The 19770-nt window shown below is 44.3% G+C and overlaps 1 protein-coding gene across 1 annotated transcript in view; it reads right to left on the minus strand.

Annotated features, from left to right (window-relative positions):
• Positions 1 to 19770, minus strand: part of LOC146817971 (chitin synthase chs-2-like) — a 504051-nt gene that overhangs the window by 251781 nt on the left and 232500 nt on the right. Inside the window, exons 6-8 of the mRNA XM_085609725.1 lie at positions 11773 to 11940; positions 4490 to 4676; positions 1898 to 2005 (exon numbers count right to left, since the gene is read on the minus strand). Of these exons, the coding sequence (XP_085465851.1) occupies positions 1898 to 2005; positions 4490 to 4676; positions 11773 to 11940 (463 nt within the window). The remainder of the gene's footprint in view (positions 1 to 1897; positions 2006 to 4489; positions 4677 to 11772; positions 11941 to 19770) is intronic.

Below are 19770 nucleotides of genomic sequence, written 5' to 3' on the forward strand. Positions count from 1 at the left end.
GCACCTCAACATCCCATACCTTCTATTCTTGGAAAGACTATTCCACTAAAAGACAGAAGAAAAGCAAACCCATCTAAGGTAACATAACACACTTAAGTCAGTACAGAATGGTGGTGGTTGAGGGTCATCATAGGGTGTCAGACCACAAAAGTGGCTGATTCACTACACTGCCTTTCATAAGGCATTCGATCTGATGCGCTTTTTTCTGTTCAGGACTGCCAGGAAAAGCCTGAAAGTCCTACACAGAAATCAAAAGACCACTACACCTGGGAGGTAACTCCCAGGGGCCGTAATACACATTCTCATTGTTTGCACCCGGCGCACCTTTCAAAAGGTGCGTTGGGCGCAAACAATGACAATGCGCCCCATTATGGTGTATGCGCTGCCTACAGGGCAGCCACGACCTGGGGGCAGCGCATTCATGAGAAAACACAGAGCAGCTGCTCAGTGTTTTCACAGTGCAGGCAGCACCCGCCTGCACTTTCAAAAGGGATTAGAGATCCCCGTACAGGTGGACCTGCAAGAGGATATCTGGGGGGTCCATGGGACCCCCTGCAGAGGGCTGCTCTCAGGGGGTGCACTGACAGTGAGCCACCTTTTAAATGGCACACTGTCAGTGCGCCTCCTGAGGGCTTCCTTGACTCTGCGCCTGCGTCTGTAATATGATGCAGGCGCCGAGTCAAAGGAATCCCCTCATTTGCATAGGACACGCCCCTATGCAAATGAGGGAACACCCTCCGAAGGTTGTGCTGGCGCTTTAAGTGCGCCAGCACTATTGGTATTATAGAAAGGAACGCACAAGCATCTGCCCCCCATCTATAATACCAAAGAGCCCCGGGGACGCGCAAAGCTGGCGCAAACACCAGTTGTGTCCCCGGGGCACCTTCTGTAATACGGGCCCAGGTGGGAAGTTCATTCTTTTTTGATTTAGGAAAACAAACTCTCACTTTTGAAAAACAAAAAAGTTTGTTGAGCATAATCATGAACCATGACGCTCAGAAAACTTTCAGTGCTTTGGGCAACTCATCTAAATCCGGACAGGCAGGAGGAGATCTATAATTATGACAGACTGTGTGTCCACTAGGGCAGTGTAGTACACTCTTCCAGGCAGAATAGAAACCAGCCCACCATGTTCTGAATGACCCCCTTATTTTTCTAAACACGTAAGCTCTTCTGATAGTGTTTGGTAGGTGAAGTCTGTGTAGATGAGGTTTTTTCCTGTTGCAAGTAACTGAAGAATAATGAAGAAACTTGATTTTGTTAAAAATAACAGAACATGAATACTTTTTAAACCAGGTCGATTTCTTAATGCCAATTATTTTTTACTGTGACGTGGATGAGTATTCGAATTTGTAATAGATGGGAGTACCCACTCGTTACAGACCTGTGCAAACTATCCGTTATGACTGCATAAGTAAGACTATTTGCAGTTTTGAGCTACACCAATAAAGCGAAATGTCTTAACTTACATCAATGCAAAATGTTGCAGGTTTTCTGCTGTGGAGGACTAGTTCAAGCAAAAGATGTCCAATGGAACACAAGTTTAAGCAAAAAATGTGTCGCAAGAGACATTTTTTTTATGAACCAGACCCCTTGCCAGTATCAATTGATATCTAAATGCGAAGTATGCCCTCTCATTCAATTTCACTCGTTACCCCAAAGTGCATTTTGTACAATGCAAGAATAATTTTCCTGACATTTTGTCTGATTTTAAGAAAGAAACAAATCATGATTTTGCACACCCTTAGTTAAGTAATGAGAAAAAAACTTAACAAACCCAAGATATGAATGTTGCCATGTTCACTTGTTGGTTGTATATACATTACAAATGTATGGATGCCACCTTGATCTATGACTCTACCATTCTCCACCGCACATACAAATATTTTTAGAGTACCTGTAATTTTTGTATCAGGTCTTCGTGGCCTGTGCCCCTTGTCCTTGCAGCTAAAGAATCATATTTTCTGTATAGTTTCCATCCCAGCAAATAATAAAGATACATAATCTGAAAAGCAAAAAACAGCACCTTCAAGGATCCTGGATTGAGTTATCCTATTAGGTAAGTGTTAAATTGTATACCTTCTGATTTGCCACCAGATGCAAACACATAGATAAGGCTCAGAAATGGAAATAGAGATAGGATATGCAATGGACAAATGGTCAGTTTATGGCGGCCTTGTAAATTACCAAACCGTATGCATAATGTATTATTTTCAAGAAGAATGGCTATGTCATAGATATGCTTAATGTGATATCTTTACATGTATAATAACACTATAAAATTAAGATTTTCCTAAACCTTTCTCAGTATTCTCAGAGTTTCATTGTAGTTAAATACCTGGAATGGGGGTGTAAATCAATCAGCTTAAAAATTGACAGCCATTAACAAAACTTCCTTTTACCTGTAAAAAAAACCGAGCATTTTCGATTCAGCAGTATAACTCTTTAAGATCAAAATGCCTTTACAATTGTTTGCATGTTAAACAAGCATTTGCAATGGAAGAGGACCTGCATTATGCAAGACCTATTGCATTGGAAACGGGAGTGCAGGCGGGCAAAAAGGCACGAACAGGAGTGCGGGGTGATGAGGCGGGGGGCTGAGAAGTCACGAACTGCGGGAGGGGGGGCATGGAAAGAAAATAGTGTTGAAAATAAAGGGGCCAGTACTCATGGAAGATTAAACAATTGGAATGCTAATACTGCCCTAAAACTAAAAGCTCCATATTATTTTGGAGGGCACGTTTTGAAAGAATGAAACAAAACGTGTCAAAAAAGTATTTACAAATTTAAAAATTACATTACTAAATATTGATTAAATCAAACAAAAGAATAAATACTTTTTTGACACGTTTTGTTTCATTCTTTCAAAACGTGCCCTCCAAAATAATATGGAGCTTTTAGTTTTAGGGCAGTATTAGCATTCCAATTGTTTAATCTATTAGAGGCTCAGCTTCACTGCTCTCAGCCTACCTCCAATATTGTTCATGAGTACTCATGGAAGGACACAAATGATGACATAGCTGTCATAAGGAGGGACTAACAAGCCTAAAACCAATCGAAAGGCAGCATTTAAGACAAAAGCCAATGAAAAAGATGTGCGGAGAGTTGGCGGAGCTTACACGAAGCTTCCACGCTATACTAAATACTGCATGCCTCGCAAAACGAGCAGTGCATGCGCTGCTACGCTAGGCTCGACCTAAAAATGGAGTGCTATTAAAAATACCATATGTTCGTTAGATAGACCATTGCTCCTGAGGAATAACAGATGGATAAGTCTTTCCACTGGCCGTATTGAGTATAGACCTACATCCTTCCACGTTTGTTATTGTGAGGAGGCGGTGGGGAGGGGTTACCAGGCTGAACTATCCTCTTGCTGTTGTTCTGGTGGAAGGCAGCCTGAGCAATAAAAAATTGTGATGGGACATCCAGGGTGAAATTTATCTCATAAGTATTCTTAATGAAAGATTGAAGTGTGGCAGGAGGGTTTTGTGGCACCACACAGTATGATGATACTAAGGATGTAGGGCATTCCACAAGGAATTGCTATGTGGCAAGGAGCTAATATAAGGCATGAGGTGGACCAAGAGGGGTGCAGGGTTGGAAGACAGGATCAGACTAGCCTACAGGGCAATCTGGCAGTGCCTGACACGCTGGTCTGAAAGATCAGTTCGTGGACAGTTTGTTGTGGTTAATTTGCCTGTTTTATGGTCCGGTGGGCTGGGTTTTACGCTTGATTTCCCAGATTCTTTTTTAAAGGCTGCCTGCCTCAATCTAAAATGTAAGCAGTCTTCCATCCTTTGAAAAACACCTATATCGCGTATCTTCTATACAAGTTCAAAATTGCCCCAATTTGCAACAATGCGCCACTTTTTTATTTATTTGATTCTCTAAGAGGGGCCACTTCTACTTTGGTTCCTCGGCCTATTTTCTGTCCCTGTGTGACCTGCTGAAAGGAATGATCAGAATCAAAGGTAACCCTGAACATTTTGTGGCAGTGCATTGATGAACACGGGTGTCAGAGAGTTGCTTGATGAAAACAAGAAGAGAAAGGGAATCAGGACCATTCTGGGTGCAGTAAAACACGATTTCAGTGGACCAGAGAGGACCAGAGAGATTAGAAACATTGGTTAGCAAGTACAAGGAATAAGTTGTAACCAGTTGAAATGCTGATGAGTCATTTACATAAGTGGAACAACCAAACATTTTTACAAAAAGCTCATAACTTTTTTATAGTTTGCAAAAAAAACAACCCTATTTGTTAAAACAATATCAAAGGATACCATAAATCATCAGTGGATAATGTAGTGGTGGAGGTTAAGGCAACAAGAACAGCTAATGGCACCTAGACATTATCATTTAGCAAAATCCTCTTCACTGGAGATAAAAATGGTCGTTATATTCAGGTTATTGCAAGTAGACTTAATTTAGTGAATCGAAAGTGCAATCCCATATTTGCGATACACATGCTTTTGTTTGACCTATTATTTACCTGTGACCATCTCTTCTTGTGTCGAATACGCTCTTTATCCTTGAGGTGCACGTATAAAGTGTTGCCATGCGGAAGAGTGTATTTTAGCTGTCCCCCATAAGGTGTCACTGTAAGCCTGGGCTGTAAAGTCCTTGAATTTGACTCCAAATAGCATGATAACTGAGTTTCTTTGTCATAGATAAATACCCTGAAAATCACAAAATAAAAAGATAGAGCATATGGCTTTACAGCCTATGACAGCACGTTGATTAAAAACTACTTATCCAATGTGGTGCAAGAGCGTCGCAAACCTTAAATCAGATTTTTGAAGCCACGCAAAGCCACTTTGCGTGGCTTTGAGTGGGTCCAAAAAACTGGAATTATGAAACGCAGCACAAATCACTGTGTTGCATTACTCTACCCTGGGAAGGCATTCCATGGGCTTTGCATGGGTGTTCCCATGCAACTCCCATGTTTTTTGATGCATGATTTAGAAACCATTGTAAACCCGGGAATCCTCCAAAAAGATACACCTTCCCGGGAGCGGTGTAACGAGGAGAAATATCTTTATTTCTCCTCGTTACTTCTTCTATCTATGTGTGCTGCATACTGCCAAGTCAAGTCAGACCTAAAAAAAAGACTTAGCTTTTAGATGCTTAAAGACTCTGAAACTGCCTAACAGAGGACTGTGGAGAATTTGTGTCTCTCATTCTTCCTTCGATCACTTGGAGTAAAAGGGTGCTTTGAGGGCTAGCTAGAGTAGCCTCTTGTTAACCTCCAAGTAGGATCCCTATTGAAGCTGGAGGCTGTGGAAAGCCCAGTATACAAAGTGAACAGTGTACATGAAAGAAAACCAGCAGACCTGTTTTAATTGAAAATCTGACACTCTACACTTGTGAAACCTTTTCCTTTAGTGAATAAGTTAAGTGTTTTCTAGTGAAGTGTGGTGGCCAAATGGAGTTGGCGTTGCTACAGAGTAATCTCAGGAACCAGTCAAGCATGTCAGAGGTTCTTGGGGGGGGCGGGGTCTGGGTCAACAACTACTTGATGAGTCCTTTAGACAAGACACTGTTTCTAAGTTTAAAAAAACATGTCTTGCAGGGAAATTGAAGATATGGTAGACATAGCATCCTCCACCATCTACTGGTATTAGTTGCCTCATCTTTAATGAAATGTACAAGCTTTCTTTGAATTCCACATATACATTTTACAGAATGAGTGCAGGAATCTAAAAATGAATGGGCCGGATAAATAATGCCTCCTCCTACCCTCCCTTTATCAACCCTGGGACTAGATATTAATTCATATTTTGCTGTGGACCTTAAATTGAGTTGCGGGAACCCCTCCTGACAGAATCTTTTATGTAAGTAAGGGATTAGAACAAATTAATTTGATCATCTGGATAAAGAGCCTAAGACACAAACCATTAGGCTACATTTTAGTGGTTTCTCTCACTTCCAGCTTCTGGCCACTAAATAATGCGTTTAACGTGGGATCACAAAAAGCAGCCCTTCTGTGCTACAGAATTCCAGTATTGACCGGCTGAAGATTTTCGACACCCAAGAACTTTATTATAGTACATTGTGACTGGGACAAACTACCATCTTTTACCTGCAGGAGAGTAGGATCTGCTTCATATGGTTACCCCCACTTTTTGCTGCTGTAACACTGTTTTTCGACTTTAGTCTGGCTGGGGCCCTGCTATTCAGGACCCCAGCCTAGCTGCTTCCTCTCTAAATTGATTCCATGTACCCTAGGTACATAACAGATTGGATTCTGAGGTGCCCTTATAAGTCCCTAGTATATAGTATACTATGTACCCAGGGCATAGGTACCCCAGAGGCCTTCCAGGGGCTGAAGCATGTATTATGCCACCCCTGGAAAGCCCTCTAAAATAACACCACAGGTCTGCTACTGCAGCCTGGGTAAGGTGGTGCATGCACCCCTTACTGAGATATAGGTTCACTATATCTCACCTATCACTGCACATAGAAACCTATCAGTCACCCCTATAGATAGGAGTTTCCTCCTGTCTCGGCCGATGTTTCTTTTGCTCTTCTGGCCAACCTTAAATCGGGCTCACCATTGGATTCTTGTCCTGCCAAATTTTTGGCCAAGATGGCGGCCGTGGTTAACCCACTAGTCAACCCTTTGGTGAATCTATCCCTGAGGGAGGGGAGGGTTCCGGTGCCCTGGAAAAGAGCTATGGTGATCCCCCTCCTCAAAAAGCCTGGGTTGGACTCTGAGGTTTTGGCCAATTATAGGCCGATTTCCCTTCTGCCGGCCTTGGCTAAGAATACAGAGAAGCATGTACATGGCGTTCTCTCTAGCTTTCTCGAATCCAATGATTTGTTCCATCCATCGCAGTCCGGTTTCCGTCCTAATTTAAGTACGGAGACGGCACTTCTGGAAGTGTCGGAGATCATCAGGGAGACACTGGATTCTGGAGGAAGGGCTATGCTCGTCATGCTGGATTTGTCGGCGGCCTTTGACACCGTCCCCCATGAGGTGCTCCTCTCCAGACTTTATGACATCGGTCTGAGGGGGACGGTGTTCAATTGGTTTACATCTTTTCTCGAGGGCCGCCGACAAACGGTCTGGGCCTCTCCGAGCTCCGCCGAGATGCCGCCATTGGGAGTCGGTGTTCCACAGCGTTCTGTGTTGAGCCCGACTCTGTTCAACATCTTTATGACACCTTTGGCGGCACTGGTGGAGTCCTCTGGGGCCCGGATCGTATCTTACGCTGATGACACTCAACTGCTCTTCACGTGTGGGAAAGATCAGGCTTTCGATGGAGAGAACATCCGGGGTTGCTTGGAGATGGTCTTTGGCTGGTTCGAGCGGAACAGCCTTAAGGCAAACTCCAGTAAATCGGAGGTGTTGTTTTTCGGCTGCTCTCTGGACCCTGACTGGCAGGCCTGGTGGCCATTAGGTATGGATTCCCCTGTCCAGGCATCGCTCGTGGCTAAGAATCTGGGAGTGAAGGTTGACAATAATTTGTCACTGAGCTCACATATTTCTGGCCTGGTGGGTACCTGCTTCGGCATTCTTAAGATGCTCCGGAAGTTCCTGCCTTTACTCACAGAAGAGCATAGAAAGATCACTGTGCAAGCCTTGATAGGCTCCAGATTGGACTACGCGAACGTCCTTTATGTAGGTCTTCCGGAATATCTGGTTCAGCGGCTGCAGGTTGTGCAGAACTCCGCGGCCCGGGCCATCTTTGGCCTTCATAGGCGAGCGAGAGCTTCGGGTCTGGTGCGATCGCTTCATTGGTTACCTATCCGGAAGCGGATTATGTTTAAAGCACTGACCCTGGCGCATAAGGCGCTTTTTGGCGCCGGAGCAAAGTATCTACAGCGGAGACTGTCTTTCTACCGCCCAGTTAGATCTCTGCGGTCGGAATCTTTGTTTCTCGCGGTGGTTCCTCGGGTGAGGAAGGCCCGCACTGGGGGTCGCTCTTTTAGTCTGAGGGCCCCTCAGTTGTGGAACTCTTTGCCTTTGGACCTACGGTCCTCCTCTTCTCTCCTTTTGTTTAGGAAGAGCCTCAAGACGTGGCTTTTTAACCTTTAGGGTGCCTCTGTCTTTTTCTTTTGTCTGTATTATGTTTTCTGTTTTACTGAGCTGCCTCGATAAAGCGCCGGGACACTCCGCGGAGTAGCCGTGCGCTATAGAAATAACAGTTTAACATAACATAACATATAGCAGGCCTTATCAATCCTAAAGGCAGGGTGCTTGGTTATGTGTGAGAGGGTGCCCAGGCATGAGCTGAGCCCCTCTGCAGCCTTTGGGATCTATCCTCCGGGGTTGTCAGTGGTGCAGCCTGACCATATACTCTTAAGTGCATTATAACCAAACGGTAAATGCTAACTTTGGACTGGCTGCATGAAAACATGCCATGTTTGGTATCAAACACCTTGGAATCATACCCCCACACCAGTAACTCATGTGGGAGTATGATCCCACCTTTCTAGAGGTAGAGACATGACAGCACCGGTATACCCGGTACCAACTTAAAAGAGCCCTGGCATCAAAAAATGGATGCTACAGCCACAGACACGAGTCTGGCCTCCTGCTGCTGACTAAAACTCCAGCAGGGGAGGCCTGGACAATAGGTTTCTTGTCAGAGGGAGGTGTCAGCACCTCCCAGACAGGCTTTTGTGTATTGGGGCTGGGTGGGTGCACTCTGAGAGTGCTTTGAAGTCCTGCACTGGGGGCACATTTGGTGTCCCTGTGCATAGTCCAGCTCAAACCGGTTCAGGGGCTACCAGCCCCTGCTCTGGCGTGGAACTGGACAAAGGAAATGGGTGTAGCCACCCCTCTTTCCAAACCCTCCCATAGGTAGGTCCCCTGAGTTAGTCCAACCCCTTCCTTGGGTATACAGAAGGAAACCCTGGCAACAGGACTTCAGATATCCCTGGACGAAACTCTGCAACTGAATCCTGGAACTTCGACACTCTACTCACGACTAGAGGACTGAAGAAATCTCCCTTGGGGTCAAGGAGTGACTCCCCTGTTTGGCAGGCACCAGTGAAGCATTTTGCCGGTCTGCATCTCCGAAGCTCCCGATGGACTCTGAAGTATCTGCAGCCCAGGAAGAGGATTTCCAGACTTCTCAGAGGCCGACCCGAGTCCCCAGCAAAGTTGAGACCCTCAGCCCTCGTGAGTGACGTGGAACCGGAACTCCTGGACACCGTGCACATTTGCAAGTGCATTGACATCTCGACGTCCAATGAAGTTTTGCTTTGGATTACTTGTAGACCAAGCCCCGAGCACCTTTTGCACTGAAGATTGTGGGCCTAAACTCCACAAGTGTTCCGTAAGCCCGCTTCTTGCATTTCTGCTTGAGGCTTTTTCGCGATCCCTCGTCCATCGACTGGTGGATCCCTGTGAAGGCAACTCTGATTTTCCTTGGGTTTCCCTGGCTGCTCCAGACGTGCCCTGACAGCCCACCATGTGGTGAGTCCCTCAGACCTTGCTGGTCTGCACCGAAGCATCTTTCTCCTTTCTGCGTGGGTTGCTGTTGCCAAGGCTTGTTGTGTCCAATCTGGGCACCGACACTGCAGCACTAGCCCTCCTTTGTGGGACAGCTTGAATCCAGCTCCTGGTTGTCCTCGACACCTCCTGGTCCTCGTGGCTGAAGAGTCAAGCTTCACCTTCTTCACCTGAAACACCCGACATCGGTGGGCATTCATCTATCGTGCCCCTGGTCACTGGCAAGTGACCCAGACTCTGTCCCCTCTGCTTTCAGGTTCTTCACATCTTCAAACCAGGCTTGGATCTCTTTGGACACTTTGCATCTTCCCGGCAGCAGCACTTCTTTGCCATCTTCCATTAAAAACGACGACGCGACCCAACACCATTTGACACCTATGCACCCGGCTTCCCTGGGTGAGGTAACTTGAGTACTCCGGTGCTCCCATGGGTGTTGACCCTAGAACTGCCTAAGTCCAAAAGGGTTTGGTCCTAGTCCATCTCTAAGTGTCCCTAATCTTTAAAAATCTAACCGCGACTTTCCCCATAGAAGCTAACGGGAGCTCGCAGCTGTGTTCTCACACTGCACACGGCTCCGTGGGTCCTCTGGGTCACTACCTTGGGTGGTTCCTTGGGGTCCCAGCGATTTACAGGCTCTAGGCCTTGTGTCTAGTTAAGATGTGGTCCTTATATGGGCCTAACGTGTAATTGTGCTACTTACCTGTTTATTTGAAGTGTAACTTATGTGTTTTGACCTCTAGCCTCATAAAGAGACTAGCAGGATGTGTTTAGTAATAAAAACATATATTTTATATATATACCTGGTGTGGTTACCTTTCATTTAGCCATTCAGGAGATTATAGACTGGTAAAACAAGCTGCTTTACATTCCTTCAAGACTTAGCCTGGAGGCTGCTCTCCATAGCTACCACTAGGATAGCTTTCAATAAATGTTGCCTTTAACCTATCATCAATAAGGGGTTGTTGGGACTGGTGCAAGGCGCCCACTATAACTAGTGGACAGCATATACCAGGCCAACTTCTCACAGTACCTTACTATGCTTCATAGTCAGCTAACCATGAAGGGGGAATAGGTCCTGATTAACCACACCACATAAATTAGTTCTGAATTGAACTTTCTCTTTGGTTGTTCCTGAAGAAGTTTTAATTTAATTTTTTTTTTCTCATTATTGTTTTTATTGTTAACTTACCGGTTTGGAAAATCTAAGTTCTTTATTTCTTACCTGAATTTATCAAAGGAATGCCTCTGCTTGATCGAAGCTACCAAGAGAGAGCAAGGTTTTCCTCACATAAACAAATTTACCTACTAGGATTCAGATTTTTTGTTTTTATGACCTCAATCAGAACCCGTAGGGAGACTGTGGCCAGTACATCCATTTGCCTAACAGTTTTGTGGAATTTACATTCTGGAGGCTACTCAGAAGTTGAGATGTGGCCTTCGCTCTGAGTGATGGGCTGGGGAGTGACAAAATCTACTTAAGACTTTATGGTCCAGCATATGGCCTCAGTTGTATCTCCTCTGCAACATTACAATAGTTTTCCAATACCAAACTCTATTTTTGTATTGTAGAAAGAATACAATTATTTCTGAATGTCGAGTTGCCCGTTTTTGTGATTACCAATGTCTTTCAATGGATGTAGGTCTGTGTGCTGCACTGGAAATAAATTATGAATTAAAAACCTTTATACTTATCTATGAATTATTTTTCTTTAATTGCAGTACTGGAATTAGGATTTTACTCTTGTAAATTGATTCTGATTGAGAGTTAAGGTTGTCTTTCTGGCCTTTGGCGATTGCCTTTTCCATCCGGTTGCTCATTGGGTCTGTGTTTGTTGGGAGGTTGGCAGTGGTCAGCCTTGGTCACAATGCATGCTTCATTATTTGTTTATTCTGTAATCAGTGTTGTGCTTTTGTCAATTAATTTTTATATCATGTATTGTGTTGTCCCATGGTATTCATTCTCATAACAATTTTGTTATTATACTAATTTTAGAATTGTCTGTTTAAAAAAATAAATCTAGCTTACACCTGTTGTGTCCTTAGTTAAACACACTATGTCTGTCTGCTCCACCATTAACTCTTACCCCATCTTTACTTAAATGTTTTTCTAGCCATCTTCCTTACCGGCCACTATATGTGTTATCTCCATATTGTGTAAACATCCTAGTCTGAGTGCAAAGTAGAGTGTATCTTTCATAATTAGGGCTACATGAATGTGAATATATGCAAAGACCTTCTACTGGAAAGTTAGCACAGTGGGTAACAGCTCTCTACTCTGTCAGTTATCTACAGTTCTAACATGTTGGTCATACCTGTGCACTTCTTCTATGACTGTCGCCAGGCACTCCGCGTAGTTATTGACACGCCTTTCTTTGAGCTCTTCCTTCTGTTTGAGAAATGCATCATCGAAGTAGATGTGTGCCTCAAAATCAAACCTCTCCTTATTGGAACTTCCATTTTGAGGCCTGTATTTATCTAATCTTAAATCAAAGAAGAAAGCAGTATAACACAAAATAACACAAAATAAAGTATGTGCCTTTAATCTGTGTACCTGTTGTGTGTGCGGCACAACATAACAGTCACTATATAAAACATATTAACTGTTTCTTCATAATCACTAATTCCTGCACCTCATAAATATATGCCCACCCAATGCAAAAGTACATACATATATTACAGCACAGCTGCCAATTTGTCCAGGTACATGCTTTATGAGCTGATTCAGTCGTTTATTTTTGTCTGGAACCAAGTGGAAAAAAATGAGATTATAAGTACCAGAATTCAAAGAAAAAACCTAAATAGGAGCAGCGCATTGCACATGGAGCTTTAAAACACGGCAGAGCTTTCACAGTTTAAACAAAGCGACTATACTGCAATCAGTAATAACATATTAATGTTTTGTCATTTCATTTCTGCCAATTCAGCCTTCTGTACACCTGACACACTACTCGCTTTCATCTGGAGCAATTAAGACACATTTGCACAAGAATGGCTGAGCTGCTAAAATTAACCCTGTTTGACCTAATACAATATTTTACAAATACAAGTACAAAAGAAAAGAACAGTGTTGACCTCAGGACAATCGCACTGGTGTTAGTTCAAGTAATGTAAGACAGTAGTGCTCTACCTCTTACAGTTGCACTGGTCAGAAACTGCCAGAGATTTACAAAACCGTTTTTTAGAGGGAACCCTCAATATCTAGAGATAGTCTTTCCGTAAAAATCCAGAATAGTTCAAAACATAGTTTTCTTCTTCTGATCAATATATGGGGAGGGAGCCATAATTTTATTTTTCATAAAGAACATCTCCATTCATTTTCATCAATACTGTACACTTCCAGCCAGCACAGCCAACACGTTTCATCCTGTGAAGGACTTCATCAGGGTTTGCAAACGTACCTGTAGTGATCCAGAATAGGCTAGTCGTTGTATTTAAAAGCGATGAGTTTCTCCCTAGTGGGCTCTGTCGAGTAATGGCCAAGAGGCATACGATAGCGCCAATGCCAGGTGTAGGTCATTGCTTTTAAATATACAAGGACTAGCCTATTTTGGATCACTACAGGCACATATGCAAACCTTGATGAAGTCCTTCACAGGGCGAAACGCATTGGCTGGGCTAGCTGAAAGTGTACAGTATTGATGAATACAAATAAAGATGATCTTTGTGAAAAATCAAATTATGGTTTCCTCTTCATATATGGATCAGAAGAAGAAAACTATGTTTTGAACTGTTCGGAATTTTTATGGAAAGACTATCACCAGATATTGAGTGATCGCTCTGTAAAAATATTTTTTACAACATTTTAAACATGCCTTTTATTCATAACTGCCAGCCACGGCTCGTCCATATGGGCAGAGGGACCACACCTCCCCCACCTTTTTCTGGGGAAAAAGAGTGTCTGTCAGGCGGAGCAAAGGTCGACCTGACAGACAGTAGTGGTCAAAAATTTTGGCAGGGAGGGAGGCCGGCGGGCCACACATGAACACATACACTCATTCGCTCACACCTATGCATTCACAAACATGCACACACACACATGCCCGTTCACAACATTCACTCGCAACAAATTCATACATACATGCGCATACTCACCAAACATTCGAAAACATGAGCCTTGCAGCTCCTCGAGATGAAAGCCTTGGAGGTCCCAGAAGGTTGGGACTGCTGCCTTCCCTTATTGGCTAACTTTCCTCACCCATCACAGAGGGTGATGGGATCAGTGAGACTGCTGACCCCACCCCACTCTGTGACAAAGTGTCACTGACTTGACAATCAACCCTGGGCATTTCAGGGCTTAAAACTGAGGCACCCAGGACCAAGGCAATCAGTGATGTTCCCCCTTGTCATGAGGGGGGGGCCTCAAGGCACCTTTATCAGGCTGAGGAGGTCATGCCCACATAGCTGTGAAATACTCAGCCTGTCTAGCATCTGGCTGCCTGACATGAACAAGAAGAGTGTCTGTCACGCTGACCTTTGTTCAACCTGACAGATTCTCTTCTTCTGCTGAAAAGGTGAGGGGATGTGACTCCTCTGCCTATATGGATGGATCGAGGATGCTGTCCGCGCAGAAGGCCCCTGCTCAAGAAGCCCGCAGCTGACCCCATCGGCCCATCTCGCTCCTCCCCTTCGCGGCCAAAGTTGCAGAGAAAATAGTCGATAGGGAACTGACACAATTCATCGAAGACAATGCTGTTCTCGACCCGTCCCAATCCAGATTTTGAAGCAACCACAGCACCCAGACCGCCCTACTCGCCGCCACAGATGACATCCGCACCCTCCTGGACCAAGGCAACTCCGCAGCCCTTATCCTACTCGACCTATCAGCAGCCTTCAAATCCGTCTCCCACCGCACAATCATCGCCAGACTACACGACGCCGGCATACTAGGAACAGCCCTAGACTGGATCCGATCATTCCTCGCCGGAAGAAGCCAAGGAATCAGACTGCCAGCCTTCCTCTCCGATCCCACGGATATCACCTGGAGAGTCCTGCAGGGGTCATCACTGAGCCTGACCTTCTTCAACTTCTACATGGCCCCCCTCGCCACCATCGTCCGACAACGCGGCCTCAACATCGTATCATATTCTGACGACATCCAACTCCTCCTCTCCCTCACCAAAGACCCCACCACCGCCAGACTCAACTTCCAGAAACAAATACAGGACGTCGCACTCTGGATGACCAATAGCTGCCTAAAACTCAATGCAGAGAAAACAGAAGTCCTCGTCCTTAGAACCACCCCCTCAGCATGAGACAACACCTGGTGACCAACCGCCCTCAGAAGCGCACCGACTACACCAGAAACCTCAGCATCGTACTCGACTCATCGCTCACCATGAACCGACAGGTCAACGCCATCACCTCCAGCTGCTTCAACACCCCCTGCACCCTCCGCAAGACTTTCAAGTGGATCCCCCTGAGTCAAGGTATACAGTCACCCACGCACTCATCACCAGCAGACTGGACTATGGAAATACACTCTACAAGTCCCTACTCCGCAACCTCCAGATGATACAGAACACTGCCACCAGACTCGTCCTTGGCATCCCCCGGCACAAACACATCAGCCAACACCTACGAAGACTCCACTGGCTCCCCGTGGAGATAAGACTCACCTTCAAAGTCCTCACCCATGCCTACATATGCCTGCACAACACCGGACCCAAATACCTCAACAACAGAATCAACTTACACGTACCCAAAAGGAACTTCATATCTTCCAATCTTCCAACTTCGCACTGACTGAAACCCCACGCATCCACAGAGCCAGAGCAGGCTGAAGATCCTTCTCCCACATTGCAGTCAAGACCTGGACCGAGCTCCCGGCAGACATCGGATGTGCCCCCTCCCTGAACACCTTCAGAAAGACTCTCAAGACCTAACTCTTCAGCAAAACAAAGTTTCTGATCACCCGCTCAGCACCTTGAGACCCCAACGGGTGAGTATCGCACTTATTATACCCTGATTGATTGATTGACAGACACTCTTTTTGTTCAGGTCAGGCAGCCAGGAGCTATACATGCGCCAAATGCGCAGGCGCTTGGTGTCTGAGCTGAACTTTGCTAGTCGAGGATTTCACAGCCTTATGGGCATGACCTCCTCAGCCTGGCAAAAGTAACTCATGACCCTCCTCCGCGTAATGAGGGGTGTGGCACTGGTTGCCTCAGACCTGGGTTCTTCAGTCTTAAGCCCTGAATTGCTCAGGGCCGAGTTTCAATCATTGACACCTCGTCACAGGATGTGGTGGGGTCAGCAGTCTCACTGACCCCATCCCACTCTGTGACAAGTGAGCAACTGCTGCCTTCCCTCCTGGGACCTCTGAGATTTTCCTGCCTGGGAGCTTCAGGGCAGGGATGTTTTATGTTTTTGAAAGTTTGGCGCATACATGCATGTATGAATTTGTTCTGAGTGGGTGTGACATGTGACATACCTGCCAACTTACAAAATAATTTCACTGTGTGTGGAAGTGGTGGGCCTTTGGAGGGGATAGGCCCGGGACCGGGAGCTACCTAAGAGGCACTCTGCCCCTCACCAAGTACCCTACCCCATCCTAAAAACAAAAAAACAGAGGTTCATTAAGGCTGTCGCTGATGTCCTGGGGTGTGTTCACACCTTTTAATGGACATCGGCTGCTTACTAACTCCTAAAATGAGCAGGAAATCTACTGTTTACTGTGGTATTAAGCTTGTTTTCCCTGCTACCATGTGATTTTGGCACCAAACCTGGTAACCGTGTGAGGGAGCTAAAATTGTGTAACACATGGTAACACTATGTGAGTTGGCAGGTCCGATGTGTGTGTGAACATTTGTGAATGCATGGGTGTGATATACGTGTATATGTGTGTGTGTGTGTGACCTGCAGGCCTCCGTTTCTGCTACAGTTACCGGATGCCACGGATAACTGTGCAATGCCCCTATTGTGAAAAGTTACATTTGTCTTTCAAATGCAATTTTTGATACAACCACTGGCATTTTGCTTAGCCACAACTCTTTCAGACTAGTTGACATCGATTGTCATCGGGATGATGGAATATTGCACAGGCATTCAAGAAATATATTGTCCAATGTTTACTAAAGTTTGCCTGGCACTCCTGCGAGGCAACCTAATTTAGCACTGCTCACGCAGGCATTTAAAATGGTAAGTAAGATGGCACCAATGGTGTGCTTTACTAACATTTTGCACTGGCTTCACGTCATAAAAATGACGCAAACCAGCACAAAATGGTTTTTTTTGTACTTACTTTTCAGGGCAAAACTTGTTTTGCGCTGGAAACTAAGTAAAAGCTACGCAAAACAACACAAAGCTCTGATTTGCATTACTTAGCGTCAAGGTGGCATTACATTGGTGTTTCCATGCAACTATCTGTACTTTTTGATGCACAACCCTATCTTCCAAAATCTGAGACAGGGTTTTGCATTTAAAAAAACACCTTTTGAAACTAGGCATTAAAAGGAGAAATGTCATTTCTCCGTTATTTTCCAACTGTGCATGTGTGCTGTACTGTACAGCACCCATGCAAAGTAGGAAGAGTTATAAATGTGGTCTAGACATCATATTTTGTACTGGGAGGGAACCCTTAAACTACAAAACCTAGGCTAGACTCACTCACACACCCTTGTACTATGGTGCAAAGGTGTTTATGTGTGGGGCGCACAACAGCAGAATTTTGCGCCGGCGCTAGGGAGAGGGGATGAGAGAGTCATATCTCTGTAGATATGGTGCTCTTCTGCTCCTTCCCTGCATTTTTGACTGCTGTGCTGCTTTGGGTGACACATTGGTAAATCTGCCCCTAAATATGCATCGCAATTCAATGCATGAGTCCCCTTGCACAACTTTAGAAAATGTATGCCACTTTTCTTTGTGCTGGTGCAATAGTGCAACAATGTTTGGAGGTAATTTTTGGCCTTGCAAGTGGGTGCAAATGTTATTTCAATATTGCACACATGACATTTATGTGATTCTAAACTGTTGACAGTTTAATTTATGTGGCAACACAAAAAGGCAAATTAAACAAAACCATTTAAAATAGGGTCCAAGGGATATATATTTTAAAGACCCACACCTGATTTTATCCCCAGCACCAACTGAATGTATAACACACGAAACACAGGGGGTCTAACAGCCAAATTTGAGAGGCTACACTGTCGATACTGAGTCAACAAGATCTCAAAATATCTTTATCGCACACACATAACGTATTAATAAAGATAAAGAAGGAAAAAAGGCTAACACTACATGCATAGAGGAGACCGGTACTTCTTCGATTATTCGTAAAATGGCTGATTAATCCACAACAGATTGTAAAGGGTTTCCATCAAATTAGACTCAATGATCAGTCCTATCATTTGGCCAAACCCATGTGCAAATGAGGCTGGTCCCCTGATCAGTGGGACACTCAGCTCCGCACCTTATTGTTGTATCAGGATTTGGTCCACCAAATACACAAACCGTCCATGATGACTGATCTTTTGATGGTAAAGTAAGAAGAAATAGTGCAACGAACAAAAAAGTGATTTAAAATAGGATGGAATGTCCTCCTTCTAAATACTTTATTCTACGGACTGGACACGCCTCCTAATTAAAAAATAGAACAGTGCAAAAGAAGACAGTGACAATTATCTGTCTACATAAGGGCCAACATGTTTCTGCCTAACGGGTATTTAATCCCTTGGCATTCGTCAGGGCCTCTGCTCGTATAATAGTTGCACTCCTAATAGTGAAATATAGAATTCACCACCATCACCAAAAACAAATTATAATAAAACTGGTTTGAAACGGTACAACCTGTAACAACCATGGACATTAACCCTCCGATTCACAATGATTACTGTGAATTCTGTGAAGGAAAACGTTATATCATTAGTACTGTATTCGATGCATCAGTCTCATGTGCATAGTGTGTCACCAAACCAACCAATAATGTGTGTCTGAAAATTAATTTTTATGCTTACCCTTTGTGGTAGGGCAATAGACCTCACCCCACCTGGACACTGCTCAGGTACTAAGAGGCCCCGCACTACAAAGATATAGGGAAAACAAAAGAATGTGGCAAAGTACTATAAAGACATTTTTTTGCTTTATACCCTGCCTATGATCATTCCTATAACCAAATGCCCTGTATCTAGAGGCAAAACATGTGAGGTAGATAAACACCCCAAACTCAGTGTACTAAGCCTCAAAATTACCCAGAAACTCGACTAAGACACCAAACTTTAAGGAAGATTAAAACTCCCTTGTATGCTCATTCAGGAATTTTACAACATACTGATCTACAAAACCTGTGATTTGCTAAAGTTTACAACATAGTATAGCTAAAAATATTCTAAAAATATTCTGTGGTAACTGCTCACCTTTCCGTCGGTACCTCAAGCTCCCATCTGAGACTTGGGGGAGGCACCGATCTGTAGGAGATGCTAGTATAAATAGTCTAGTGAGGGTTTGTTAGTGAAGTATCCCTCCACCTTTAGGATGTATACTAAATAGTGGCGATCTTATCATGTGTCCCTTCAATTGGTATATATTAATGGCAAGGACACTATTATCAGACATTTAATGTGAAGTAAGCCTTATTGGTCTTTATTATCAAAAGAAAAGAAAGAAAACTAAGGGCACTACTTTACGCTCGAAATCTCGCGAGATCTCGCGAGAGGAAGTGCTCAGAACTACCATATGATGTCATATCGGCCATCTTTGTAGTTCCTAACACTATGATCTGGTAATCATTAAACAGTCATTATTCCTCACATGCATATGATGTTAAAATGCCCCCAGTGTTGTGAGTCACTGCCTATTTTTCTCCATAATAAGCCTGCTTGAGCTTGTTTTCTTAGGAACAAGAGCGCACTACTTAGCGCTCGAAATGACGCTTGACCATGTGTTGTTTTTGAAAAAGTACCAGTCATTGGGCAATGACAGCTGCCCAATGATGTCATTTCGGACATCTTTGTAGTGCAATGACTGCAACCTATTGGTCCGTGATATTCCAATGTTGTTTTTGGGAACACAAATGCTCTAGGTAGTAAGCCAAGAGTGGCCTCAGAGTGTATTCAATGGGCATAACTATGCAGATGCTCCAAAATCTTAAAATGTGGGAACCATCCTAATGGTTGTGCATAGCTATATGTCACCCTCCAGTGTATGTCAGAAAACTCCCATAATCAAACCTATTTGTGATATTATGAGAAGAGTGTGAGCAAAGTAATTCAGGCATGAATCAATATGTACAACATGTTTATATAGACCCACCCTATTACAGTCAGTATATCCCAGTTATTACTCACTAGTGCCAAGGCTACAGGGAGGTCCAAGGA

Source organism: Triturus cristatus, chromosome 6 (assembly GCF_964204655.1).
Source record: "Triturus cristatus chromosome 6, aTriCri1.1, whole genome shotgun sequence".
Classification (NCBI taxonomy): domain Eukaryota; kingdom Metazoa; phylum Chordata; class Amphibia; order Caudata; family Salamandridae; genus Triturus; species Triturus cristatus.